Source organism: Pecten maximus, chromosome 1, assembly GCF_902652985.1.
Source record: "Pecten maximus chromosome 1, xPecMax1.1, whole genome shotgun sequence".
Classification (NCBI taxonomy): domain Eukaryota; kingdom Metazoa; phylum Mollusca; class Bivalvia; order Pectinida; family Pectinidae; genus Pecten; species Pecten maximus.
In genome coordinates this window covers 40,871,576-40,885,625 of record NC_047015.1, presented here as the reverse complement: position 1 = coordinate 40,885,625, position 14,050 = coordinate 40,871,576, and the positions used below count along the sequence as shown (strand labels likewise).

Genomic DNA, 14,050 nt, shown 5'->3' with positions numbered 1-14,050 from the left:
AGTAACTTTTTAATTCAAATTTTTCGATGTCTCTTCAACAAGTAGAACAGCCGACGGAATTGCCGACGGAACTTCCTCTCGTGACTTTCCCTGCAAAAAAAATGTAGTGCGTGGACAAAGAAACACAAAGACGCTGATATAATTTCAAAAATTTAATCAGTCAATATTTGCAATTCACATTTTATGTTATTTTCTGTCTTTAGATAAGAAATATCTGGCAGCGCTTACTTTTCGTTACAAAACGCTAGTTAGCGCGAAGGGGACTACCGATTCGGTAGTTAGTCGTACCCGGGGAACCAGTTGAAACCGGCTACAGCTCAAACGTGAGAGAAGGAGAAACTACAACCGTGGAATGTGGAATTTGCACTATCAATAAATTACTGCCCCCCCCCCCCCCCCCCGGTCCCTCCCCTCCCCCCTTCGAAAATCCTAGATCCGCGCCTGGGTTCACTAATTACATGTCTAATGTTCGAAGTATCAATGATGTCACCAAAAAGGATTCCGGGAAGTGGTTAACATGTCAACATTTAGGACACCGACGCCGCCGATACCTATATGTCGCCTACTTTTCGCAGGCGAAACAAAAACGGGACATCCTGGACTATAAATGAAAATTCCAACCCGTAAAATGAATATATACTCTCCACTTTAACATCGTTTATCACAGTGTACCGATCATCTGCTACAGACTTGATAAATGTACAATACGTAAACATTTGGATTTCACACACATAAAATACATAGATGTGAGATGACGGAAGAGTATAACAAGGATAATGTTAGTAGCCGTCCGGATATCCACCCTTTCTAAAGTCACAGTTGGCTGTAATATTGCCTTCCCCACGCTGAAGAATTCCCTGTACCACTGATCCAGCACTATTGGTGACTGTAATGTTGTGTCCCTTACTTCGAAGTCCTGCCAGTATTTCCTTGAAAAATCAGAAAAAAATACCATCTTCAGGATCAAATTTCTTACATAAGTAAGATATACACCAATGTATACCGATCAGGTAAAGTATAGACGGTGATTACTTAATAGTATATAGTATTGAAACACCAGTAAGTAACATTGTTCAGGAAGTAAAAAAAGATAAAATGAAATAAAGTTCCATCCCAAAATATAAACCAACGAAGCAAAATGCACTTTTCCAATGTAACATGTTCAGGAATAAAATGATACAGGAGCTATTCAAATCCATTCAGTATTCATAAACTAAACACTATTTCAAAGTAAGTTTTTTCAAAGAGAAACACTCCTATTGACATGCACGAAACGGTGTCAAATTATGCATCATTATAAATTGTACAAAGCATATAATAATTAATGTGCTTGAAAATGACATTTGAATCCATTCAAACAAATAAGAGAAACTGTATTTCGGTTGTTGGTATAGTACCTCAGGGAAATCCATTTTCAACCGCAATTTCCTTCGGCAGCAGTTGGTGATGGATCCGACGATGGTCAATGGCCTGCTTGACATTCATACCAAACCATAGGGTTTCTATCGTTACCTGAAACATTGATTAATGGTCCCATGACAACACTTCCGGTAGTCAAAGAAGATTATACTGATATGCCTTACACATATTCTATGTAGTACTTCAGCGCTATATTTTCTGTCTTCTTATCCGGAGGTCTATTTGTTCACTGTATACTGTCAGCATGATAATGTTCATGTTTAGTAATTGAAATCGCTCTGGCGAACATTGCAAACATTAAAAGCGTTTAAATGTTAGTAGGTTTGCAGTTAACTCATCGTAGAAAACCTACGAGACTCGGCTCTGTAGTTTGACCCAGCGATGATGCAGTAAACTGAAAGGCATAAAACTTGAGTGCCAATGAGGATATCGTATAAAAATGATACAATATGATTGTTTTAACGAAGAACTACGAGGAAGACTTTAATCAAATCCAGCAATAGATTTTGATATGTATTCTTGTACTCTTTCTTGCAAACCTGTGTCTTTGTAAAATAATCTATATATCTACTTTATGTTTATGTCAATGATTCTATCTCAATGATTTCATGTAATATATTTGTATGTTGGGAGAAGGCGCCCATAAGTTGAAAAAAAAGTTGTGCCTAATCCTTTGTCATAATTAAATTGGCAATGAAATATGTTTTAAGTCAAAAGTCAAAAAGGAAGACTTTAATATCAACACTTAAGTAATTATAAATAGCCGACTGACCATAGCCGTGGCCGTAGTAATCTTAGTTCCTCCTGACGCACCAACAACCAGTCGGACAATGCCATTACTATCTGTGATGATGCTGGGACACATTGAGGACAGAGGACGTTTTAACGGCTTGATGAAGTTGGCTGCTGAAGCAGGAACGCCAAAATGGTTTGTCGTGTTCGGAGTAGAAAAGTCGTCCATTTGGTTATTAAACAAAATCCCTGTCCTTGTTCCCACAACTTTAGAACCAAACCTGTAATAGAGAGGAATTCATCAATAAACCGCGTTTAAAATATATATGTTAATGTTGTGCTTATAATAACATTTTATTTTATTTTTTCTTAACCAAAACATTGAGTACGTATAATGGTGCTTACCAAAACACTGACGTCAGTAAGTTCATAACACAGAACATCTGGTATAAACAATGAGCACACACCATTTTTGAACATCAATTTAGCTTTTTATTTATTTTTTACAAAAGTGTCATATTGTGAAATAGTTTTTTAGTCATTACATTTTTGGAATTTTGATGGTTTTGAATAAAAGCCGTTATCGAGTATTGATATGTGATTTAGTAGTGATGAGGCCGGGTTCAATGTAGATTCCAAGGGAATTGTCATGCTTTCATCGACTTGATTTAAGTTATTCTCAGAAGAAAATCCATTTGAAATTGATAAATGAAAGTATTTTTTTCAGTAGGTGATAGTGATTCCAAGGGCATTTCGTTTGAAACAGATTTCATGTTTAATCGACCAGATCAGCTTCTCCAGCAGACGCCATTGACGAACTTGGTAATCGTATTGGAATGGCGCCTAAATAATTATGTGGCAATTTCGTTTTTGACATAAATTTATAATGTCATAATGTCATATTCGTAAAGATGCTTTGATTTTTCTTGACGCCCTATCTAACTGAAGGATAGCCAATTGGGAAAGCTCCTTATATTGAAACCGAAAGTGAACGGCGGCCATATTTTTACCCGCCACGCCTCTAGTATTCCTAGACTGTCCGAGTCACTGCAAATTGTAGCATACAGTCATATACTATAATTGAACTAAAACATGAGTTTAACATGTTCTTGAAGTGATATATGTTTCTTACTGCAGGTTAATGGTACTCGTAACGGATACAGCGTCCCCGTTGGGGGCCAGTACTGACAGATGGGCAGTGCTAGTCTTTGTGACGTCATAAAAGGTAGGACCGTAGTACATAGTGTCGTGAGTTCGATCGTCGTCGATCCGAGATCGTACGTATGCCGCGAAGCTTTCTGACGTCATGTTCCTCACCAGCTGCAATATCAATTGATTGTGATTGGTTGAAAATTAGAGGATTTAATTTTTTCTAAAAGCAACATGTTGGTAATTAATCTAAGTATGACTTTGTTACTTGTGACTTAATCTATATTTGACCTAAATTTTCTTCGATGAAGACACTTACTCTTTTGGGTCACCTGGATATATCATTATTGACCTTATTGGCTCGTATTTTGCCTCTGTTGTACCTATTTTTAATTAGAATTATGATTTCATTTGCATGCCGATCGATTCTGTTGGCTGTTTTAGTATCATTTTCACCATTGATTTCGACTTCAATGTGTTGATTTGCATTTGGCATGTCTAAAACTAAAACTTCCATTGACCATTAACCGTGACATATATAATGTTTTATGCCTTTTCTAGTGACTTAGCGTCAAAAACAATCAGTAGTAACATTTCATTTTAATAAAGTGATGTTTAAGCAACACTAATTACTAAACTGCAGATAGATTCTATTTAAGTTCGTTTCCCGCACGCAATGCTGTTGTGCACAGCTTCGATGGACTTTTATTTAAGGATTGAATGATGATTTGGTCGATTTCATGGGGTGATAAATTGAGTTGCTCTTGAGACAAATTTAATGAACTGTTGAATTTGTCTCAAGAGCAACTCAATTCATCACCCCATGAAATCGACCAAATCAACATTCAGTCCCTTTATATTTCAATTAACACGCATTTTCCTAATAAATTGAAGAGGTGCAAGTCTTCAGTTACTAGAACTTGTTCAAGTCTAATGGTTTGTGCTAAAAGAAATAGTCCGTCATAAGATGACGACCAAACTGTATTATTAAGACAAAAATACGATTACGCAACACATGGACCATAACACAATAATAGAAATAGCATGATTTCATTGGAATACTAAGTTTACCGTTGAGTTCAATATTTATTACAAAAAAACGCTCAGCCAGCTGCGCGGAAGAATAATGGCTAGTCTGTGTTCTCCTGTTGTCTCCCGCTTCGATACGAACTGAACCACATGCACTTATGGACGTGATTATGATGTTTGTAATCAAAATGTTACATTATAGACGAGTAACTTATTGTATTACAATAACATGCTTAATTTGTAAAAAAGAAAAAAAAATATCGTACATGGTATGTATATCATATATTTTAAATTAAGCATGCGATCGTAATACAATGATTATCAGGCGTCATCCTGGAGCGGGCTTTAGACACTTTTACCCGTGTTTTTGCTGAAAATTTAATTTATATTTTACGAATCTCAATGTAAAATTGGCCTGATGTATGTACTTTACAGTATGGGATATGCCTACAGTTCGGGCAGAAGCGGGCGGCTTGTGCAGTATATCTTTTTTATACGCGTAGAATGATTTCAATCTAGTCAAATTCATGGACAAATGAAACAGATTAAAGGTAGAATTCTACGAGGAGATTTTCCATTTGGGATAATGTAGATGGATATTTAATGTATATCTAAGGTAAAAGTAAAAACAAAAAATCAGGACCATTTCAACCTCATCCTTCGCCTGCTCTTTTCTAGTTGAAATGATATAATGCATAGATCCACAGAGAATGACGTCATACGCGTGTCTAGGTGTTTCTAATTTGGATATATGGAACAATATTCCAACTAACCTCTGCTAGGTGCGACCGGAAGGCATCATCTTCACCGTCTCCGTCGCCTAAGTCTGACCTCTTGGCGAAGGCAAACTTGAATGCCTCTATGATCCTATGCCAGGCGAGTACTTTCTTCTGTGGTGTGGATACGCTGTGGATGCTCATCCCGAATTCTTTAAGTGAAACGATACACATGTACAGCAATGAAATAAACTGTGTGCACAAGTAACGCCTTTTTTCACACAGAATATATCGTTGTCTTGCGGATTACTAATTGAGATTTTGTTAACGAGAGCACACTTTATGATATATTTAACGATTAAAAAACCCTGTAATAATAATGTAGATATCTTAGTTTACCACATGACTATATAAACGTCAATAAGGTGTCACGCTCATTGTAACGCTACAGTTTGGTACAGGGAAGTTTTTTGACTGTTGTACTCATTGACGAATACCCGTCATCAAAAAGCCTTTGCGTAATAACCATACGGTAAAAAATAACTTCTACCATCAACGATGTTCAGGATCATATCGTACACAGCCCCACTGGAGGGTGGCGGTGGAGAGAAGACGGATGAATTGTCAATAAGGCGGATCACAAGGGGATCTTTGACCGGAGCTGTGTAGTCGAGTAGGTCCTGTTCGGTTATTATGCCTCCTACAATAGAGATACCAACTGATATGAGGATCTTAAATATTTATCTGCATATCATTTTGTTACACAGAGATCAATTTGTTTGTTTCTTATGTCTAGAAAGAAATGTCTGGATACCGGACTTTATTTCTGAGGAGTTTATGACTTCACTTTTATGACACATTTTGTACACCTTGTCCGTTTTGGTTTTGCAAGTTTGAATGCTTAAGAGGATAATTGCAACTGAAATATCAAAGTAGATGCTTTTCTGCAGAATGAAATATTACTCCCAGCATTTGATAAAAATATAATTGTAATGTGTATGTTATAAATCTTATATGTAATGATGGTTAATTGAACACCATGAAGTACCACATGGGTGTTCTGTATGGTACCATGACAACCAACCTGCGTCCTGTATATCCTGTACGATGTTCCGACTCAGACTGCCGTTATAGAAAGCGTCTGGCCCTTCGTTAGCTATTGTAGTAAATGTTGCTGCAAGTTTAGGCCACTTGATTGTTTCTCCTTCTTTATATAATAACCCGGTGTGTGGGTCGGTTACCAACCTCCTGTTCAAAAGGAGATGTAAATATTTATTTAATTAAGTGCTAGAAAGAACAAGAAAAATGTGTCAATCGTTAACATGCACGAACGGATGAGGAAAATTCCACCTGGACAAGAAAGAAAATTAACCATTAACAGCCAATTTCATACATAAGATACTGGTGTACATTAGTTGAATACACATATAACTAATACATACTGTAACAGTAACGTAACTTATTCGTTATTGTTGTGTATATTTTGCACTATTTAACTTTTAGGTTTCAGTGAGTAAACATCTGCATGTAATTATTAAACTTTAAACTTCATTATGTTAAAACAATCGTGAAATAAGTTATATCAACTTATATCGACTCATTTGCCCTAATGGATCGCGCAAAAGGTCATCCTGTGGACAGGACTGCATGGAGTTCCCGGAGGAAACCCAGATGAAAGTAGAGCGCGTTACCAATGCAGCATACGAGACAACACTAAATCCAGTCGTCTGCATGTAAAGTGCATATATATAGTAAGTAGTCGCACCTGAGATTGTCGTGTTTGGGATAGTAATGTGCATTCGATTCGATGGAGGCAGCAAGAGCACTGTTTACAGGCATTCCGTCTCGAAGCAGACGTATTGTCGGCTGAAATAACGTTTTCCATGGCAGTTTACCGCCAAGCTTCCACGCAGTATATAGTCCCTTGATTTCGCCTGGTATCCCAACAGCTATACCACCTGCAGTACATGCATTTGCATGTTAATTAAATCATCAAAGAACACAAAAAATAAAATCTAAATAACGCACCTGTATTTTGACTGAGGCATTAATGGAATCAACGATTCAAAATATGAAGTCATAAACAAAATGTATCGTCTAATGAACGAATTTCAACAAAAATTTAACCAGTGATTCAGGAGGAAATATTTCGATGAATACATGAATGTGTATCGCATACCAGCAAAAGTTTAATATAGACGTACCTTCCTCGGATGATTGGTTGCCAATGTACATGTCTTCACTAGCCGCTCTGGGCGCCATCTCGCGGGCGACTATTATATATCCTGTCTTCTTTTCTCTATAACAGACAAGTTCTAGGTATTCTTTGAAGTGTTTTATTCTTGCAGATTCTCAAAAAAGGGCAACCCAAACGTTTATTATAGCCTGCGCTCCAACGTTTGCAATGTGTAAACGCATTGCAATTGCAGTGCCACGTTTCCGGTGGAAAATAATCGCTAAATGCATTAATGATATTTTCATTTCAATCATACAATACCCTTTAAACAGTAACTTACCTATTATATATGGTCATAAAGTGGCCTCCACCTATACCACAACTGTGCATATTCTGTACACACTGACAAAGAAGTGCGGCAATTGTGGCATCTACAGCGGAACCACCCAGGCGGGCCATGATGCCTCTGAAAATCAGAGAATAATTTGGAAATGATTTCAGTATCTCGTTAGACTTGTCCAGATCTAGAGTTTGAAAATAGCCACTGTACTGGTCTACATCTGGTAACATTAAATTGCTTATTTTCAGTTTAAATTTCTTATAAGTTATTAGATTTTTTTTTAAAAGTTTCAAATTACAATATTCAGCATACTATTCCGTTTCAAGTCTCTTCATCAAACCCAAAAATGGTCTCAATAGGGGTACATTAGAATGCGTCATATTTCGGAGATCTTAAGAACGCTGATTAATTTGGCGTAACATTAAACTACTTTTGATAAATGAACAAATACTCTCCATAGCGCAAACTGTACTTGAGAACCCTACTGAAATACCCGTGCGTTGTTTAAGTATCAAAAACATACTTAACTTACGTGCCAATAGTGGAACAAATACCAGCATCAGACGCCACAGCTCCATATCGGTAGTATCCCTCTTTTGATGGCGACAAAAATATATTTGGTGACATAGGCATTGATAAAGTCTCCGAATCTGCTTGAGCATGATATAAATAAATACCCAGTCCGACCACTCCGATCGCTATACAGAGAAGTCTGGTGACACTGCATAGGTAGCGAATGATCGGGCAATCGTTACCACCTCTGGAATATCAAATGAATATGCATATTTCATACACGCATGCCACACGGAAATCCTGTCGCTATTTTAATAAAACATTGTCTATGACTATTACGTATTTGAATGGGGCTTGGAAACTCAAAACAGACAGCATTGCTCACCGAATGGGTTGAATTTAATTTTTAAAGTAGGTCAAATGTCATGGTCAAGGTGAGCAGGTCTGCATATGTAGGTACCAGTAGAAAGGTCTTGTGACAAGGAGTACACATGCCACATATGAAAGTCCGATCTCATATGGTATTAACCTTTGACCAAAATTATTGTTTTAAAGTAGGTCAAAGGTCACGGTTAAGGTCAGTAGGTCCGCAAATGTAGTATCAATGGAAAGGTCTTATCACAAAGAACACATATGGGAAAATACCTAAGCGGTGTCCACATTAGTTTCGTCCAAAACAAAAAAGGGAACTGCTAACTTCATGTATTACGCTGATTTCGACATATGGGAAAACTAGAAGTCAAATACGCAGTGCACAGTAAACAATGATGGACTAAAAATCGTTAAATCTGGTTCCTGAACGTTCATTGAAGCATAACCTACTCTTAGGTTTCTATTTCTGCTATTTAAATCACTTTTAATTTAAATGTGCAATAGCATATGCTTGATATGTTTCTATTTGTACAGAAGAATGCCGCCTTTCTCCCACAGTACATGAACACATTAAAGATAACCTCCGAAACATAGTGATTTAACAGTTGATGACAGATAATTTACATTTATCTTTGGGTTGTGTCTGTCTAACAAGAGGACACTTAAAACATGTACGTATATGTGTCAATGATTACAATTTCATTTGATATTGTGTACTATCTTATTCCCGAAATATGTAATGTTTTTGTAATATCTTGCCTTCGAAAACCGACAAATTCACAAATTCCACATATAATAATATATTTTTTATGATAGTTTATTTTGAGATACCTCTTTGTTTTGTTTTCAGGAGGAGTTTTCACAGCCGAAACTTTGTACAGACGTAAACTAAATGAGGTGTCGATGACCTTCGGGTTCGTAAAAAAATAAAAATAAAAAATCCCACACAGACTTAATTTGTAATCCCCTTTATAGGTCCCTCTCAAAATGGAAAACACATAATTTATTTGTTATATCATACTATCTACATTGATATTTTATCAAACTGCAGACAAGAGTTAGAACGGCGTTGCAAGAATCACCTTGCATAGCCAATAGATAGTTTTAGATATTTTTGAAATTTACATAAAGTTAAATGGTATCTCATTACTGATCCAAACACTAATAATCTTTTTTTTCAAATCTCATAGCAACTAAATACTGTCATTTGTATATTTAATCTCAAATTAGCAAGATTATCAGTATTTGTATGTAAGAAATATGTAGAAAGAATGAGTTATTTCCCTTTATTTTATATTTATTGATGGAATCATTTGTAATTAGCTCATCCAAATTACACTTCAAATCTAATAACACAGTTTTGTATATTCCAAATCTGATAGTTTTATTGTGTATCATGACTCTAATTCAAGAAAATACGATAAATAGTAGTATAATTGAAACTTTATATTTCAAAAGACTTTATTTAATATTCAATATTATTCCAGTATTTATAACAGTTGTCTATATTATTGTGTATGCAAGTGGAAGTGGAATGATTGTGTATGCAAGATGAGTGTTGAATGGTAGTCCTATTGCATTAGGAAATTGTATTGTAAATTAAAATGTTGATCTTGAATAAAAGGAAGAAAGGAAGTGTGTATATTAAATGAGAAATGTATAATTTGATAGGAAGTCTGTATATTAATTTGAGAAATGTATAATTTGATAGGAAGTCTGTATATTAATTTTAGAAATGTATAATTTGATAGGATATGTGTATATTAAATGAGAAATGTATAATTTCATAGGAAGTCCGTATATTAAGTGAGAAATGTATAATTTGGTAGAAAGTCTTTATATTAAATGAGAAATGTATCATTTGATAGGAAACCTGTATATTAAATTGAGAAATGTAAAAAAAAAAAAAAAAAAAAAGAAAGTGGACTATGTTAAAGTGTGGCAATTGGACGGCACCGTGTAGCGTCCGTTTAGCGTCCATGTAGCGTCCGTGTAGTGTCTGTTCATTATACATAGGACTGTCAAAAATGACATTGATACCGGTATTGTGTTCATATTCCTTTAAGCCCTTTGTATCCCGTATTATGTTAGGCATATTAAGTACAAATACATTTCAAACCTGTTTTCTATATAAGATGACACTTGGCCTCGAAATACGGAAGTAAAGATCCTGCTTGATAAGTGATGCAAAGCAAACATAAGGTGATACAAAATTAACATTCTCATGTTTTTTAAAAGTCACATGTATCAAGTCACATGTGTGATTTATATGTGTCTATTGTGTACACTGAATATATGTACGCGTTCATAGATACAAAGGTACTTGGCTGTCTGCAATAATATTTCTTGATATGTTTCTGTGTAAGACGTAATGAAATGAATATTGAATTTCATTTTCAGTTATATATGAGTTACAGGTACCCACTTTGTTTTGTCTAGTAGCATTAGGTTATATTTACATTTTCACTTCGCTCCGCCTCAATGAACATAGTAAACTCAGATCACTTCATTTCCCGTTGAAGATTTTGGGTCGCGTGCTTCTGTTCTAAGAGACGAATCACTTTCTTGCCGGCGTGTGAATACATTCACTGAGTTTACAATGGCGATCGAGTTCTGTACCGCCTCAGACTTGAATGCACTTTCATGTTGTGAATTGTGTAACATTGTTATAAACGTATATGAACACAAGTGGAATAGCCGCTTTATGTACTAATAAAAATGCCAGTATAATGCAGACAGTTTAGAAAACAGGATCGGACAGAACACTGACACTCTCGATAGCACCGAGCTCATAACCTACGTAGCGCAGTAGGTCTAACGTTAGCTGTATCTCGAATGCCATGCCTTAATACCATTTCAGTGGTCACAGAAAATAAACCTAAATTTTAACACTATTTAACAACACAAAACAGACTGGTATCAGAAGTATGCTATATCGAGAACAGGGACACATTATTGTCGTAATTTGACTCAATCTAAACATATGGAGGACACAAGTTTCCGGCCGTCGAATACCGCCAATTTTCAAATCAATGTTTCTTTACTTACTAGTATCAGAATTTACATCCCAAAACGCCAGTGCGACAATGAAATCCAATATTTCAAGAACATCATGTACATCACCAGCTAACCTGCGACTAAAATCCACAGTGTTACACTTTTCTCGAGCTATGATTATCCCAGTTATTAGACTGCATCACGTCATTTTTTTAACCGAGTCCCTGTGTCTCGAGTGACCAAATCACACACATACTATACTGTCAACAATGCACTTTAAATTCGTATTTATATGGGTATTGCTAAGTTTTTATTATAAAATATCATAAATATTTGTTATAAATGAATATTTTACCTTGAAAATATCGTATCTATGTGTATCAACATGTGTATGGCACTATATTTTGTGTTGCCTTGGCGACGAGAATAGTTGACTGTCTGCTGTTCCACTACTGTGCACACATGTACGATAAGTATAACAATGTTACAAACTGACGCACTTACGTCACACTGTTGCGACCGAATTTTTCAATCTGGTGGCGAAGTTTTAAATTTGGTTAACGTAAATATAAGAATTGATTGTCAATTTTGCTGCTTGCATGGACTGATGAAGGGAAGTGAACCTCGTGCAAATGGTACATGAACTGCTTCGCAGTTCACTTCATTTGCACGAGGTTCACTTCCCTTCATCAGTCCATGCAAGCAACAAAATTGACAATCAATCCTTAAGTATATGTTTTAAACATTTACTATATTAAGTTATATGAAAGATATCTTTTATAAACTGTTTTGATAGACTTCATTGAATTACATTGTTAACAAAAAAATACATATCGGCTAACTTTTAGGATTAGTCCCCTTAAGGTGTAATTCTTTGTGTAATTTTTGGTGATAATTAGGGACGTTTCTGTGGTGTAGTTATGTTGTGAACAAATCGTGAAAAATTAAAATGACTAATATCAATTAAAACTACATGTATTTATAAAAAAAAATAAAATTGGTCAGACAGATGGAACACCGATTAGTAATTCGATTTCTGTCGAGAGATTTACCAATAAACCCTGTGAAACTACAAAAAAAAAAAAAAAAAAATCTTGATAAATTTTGACAGGAAAACCATAACCAGTACGAAGAAGTCTTCTTGGAAATATTGATAGGTTTTCGGTTTCGTTGTCACAATTAATGTGTTTCACGTCTGTGGGACAGTTCCTATATATACCACATAGTGGCACCTGTTTGGTTAGACAATATAGGTAATACAAATGTTCAGTTATGTTTTATCGATTTTATAGATTTCATCTTTCCATTGTTCTCCATACATTGTATGAAGTCGTTTGAATACAAATGCAATGCACTCCGCAATTCTTATTATGTATACTGACATAAAATAGGTTTATTATGGAATGACTTCCTCTCTTTCACATGTATAATAAGTTAATAATGAGATATGGATCTGGTATATAAGTTCAAATGTTAACTATAAAGTTGAAATATTACATAAGTATTACCGATCTTACCTCATTCCTGTGTTACCGTCACTTGTCATTGATTTAGTGATCAGGGTTTGTATGACGTTTACACCAGACAAGGCTCAGAACTGTTTGATACGGACTCTCAGAATGTAGCTTTGTTTGACGATACGGCTTTTACTGTTTAGACACTCTGCATAATGTATAATTCTTCACAGAACGTTTCCTTTTAAAGAATATAATGCGCCGACAGCACAATGACTATATATATTAGTTGAGATGACACCTAGTAGTAGGAGGAGCCATGTAGGCGGTAACCAGTAAATAACTACAGCTGAAAGAACATCAAGACTATAGCAGGCGAAATAAAGCCTAGCAGTGGCAGTAATTTATGCGTTAAAACCAGGAACTAGCAAACTAATTCTACGAATAACCGAATTTAGTTCAACCGATGAAATTACAGACAATGTCCTATTCGTCATAAATTCATATACAGGTCGTCTGCCCAGTATTAAATACAAAGGAAGGAATTCCAAATGCCAGATATAAGTAGATAACTGTTATGTGTAAATGCAAAAGTTCAATTTGCGAATTGATATCCCGGATACGTAATGTTCACAAACATACCCATGGTCCAGAAAAGGCATTGTAATACTATATATCACACTAGACATTAGTTTCAGGTGTCGACGTTGGGCGGAGCTATACGCTGGGTCCGGATAACTAATTGATAGTTTTTACATTCTGTACAATATAACTCATAATATACACAACTAAAATAATAAAAACAAATATCAGATGTATCTATTTGTGTTTCTGCCCAAATTATCATCTTCAGGACATGAACTTTGCACAATGGTTACAGTTGTTAGTATATATATATTAAGAATATTTAGTAAACATCAAGTCGGCATGGTTGGTTTTGTATTCAGATGTTTACGACACGTTTTCCAATAAACGACTTCTCCAGTAGTCAGGTAATTTCGATGCCAACTTCCGTATTCTTTATTTTGATGAAAGCTGATCAGTCTAAAACTTACTGTCCACATTGACATCTTCCTGGAAGTAAAATCTCTTAAACCTGACCGCAGTTTGTCGGGAACTAGTACAAAATACATTGTCATGCAGAGAAAATTTG

The 14,050-nt window shown here is 35.5% G+C and overlaps 1 protein-coding gene across 1 annotated transcript; it reads right to left on the bottom strand.

Annotated features, from left to right (window-relative positions):
- Positions 1-778: 778 nt before the first annotated feature.
- On the bottom strand, positions 779-13,985 carry LOC117333838 (glutathione hydrolase 1 proenzyme-like). Its single transcript, XM_033893257.1, has 12 exons — positions 12,961-13,985; positions 8,094-8,321; positions 7,562-7,687; positions 7,250-7,344; positions 6,811-7,003; positions 6,130-6,293; positions 5,596-5,745; positions 5,103-5,257; positions 3,284-3,471; positions 2,192-2,432; positions 1,398-1,512; positions 779-929 (listed from the first exon to the last, which is right to left on the bottom strand). The coding sequence occupies exons 1-11, from the start codon at positions 12,987-12,989 to the stop codon at positions 1,399-1,401; spliced, it is 1,683 nt and encodes a 560-aa protein (XP_033749148.1). The 5' UTR covers positions 12,990-13,985; the 3' UTR covers positions 779-929; position 1,398.
- Between the last annotated feature and the right edge of the window lie 65 nt (positions 13,986-14,050).

What these genes read in the sequence shown, in the direction of transcription:
- LOC117333838 (XM_033893257.1), bottom strand. Translation starts at nt 12,989, where the DNA reads ATGACAAGTGACGGTAACACAGGAATGAG. An exon ending in CAACCAATCATCCGAGGAAG is followed by an intron (nt 7,004 to 7,249) that starts GTACGTCTATAT and finishes CATGTACTGCAG; the next exon opens with GTGGTATAGCTGTTGGGATA. An exon ending in CCCAAACACGACAATCTCAG is followed by an intron (nt 6,294 to 6,810) that starts GTGCGACTACTT and finishes CCTTTTGAACAG; the next exon opens with GAGGTTGGTAACCGACCCAC.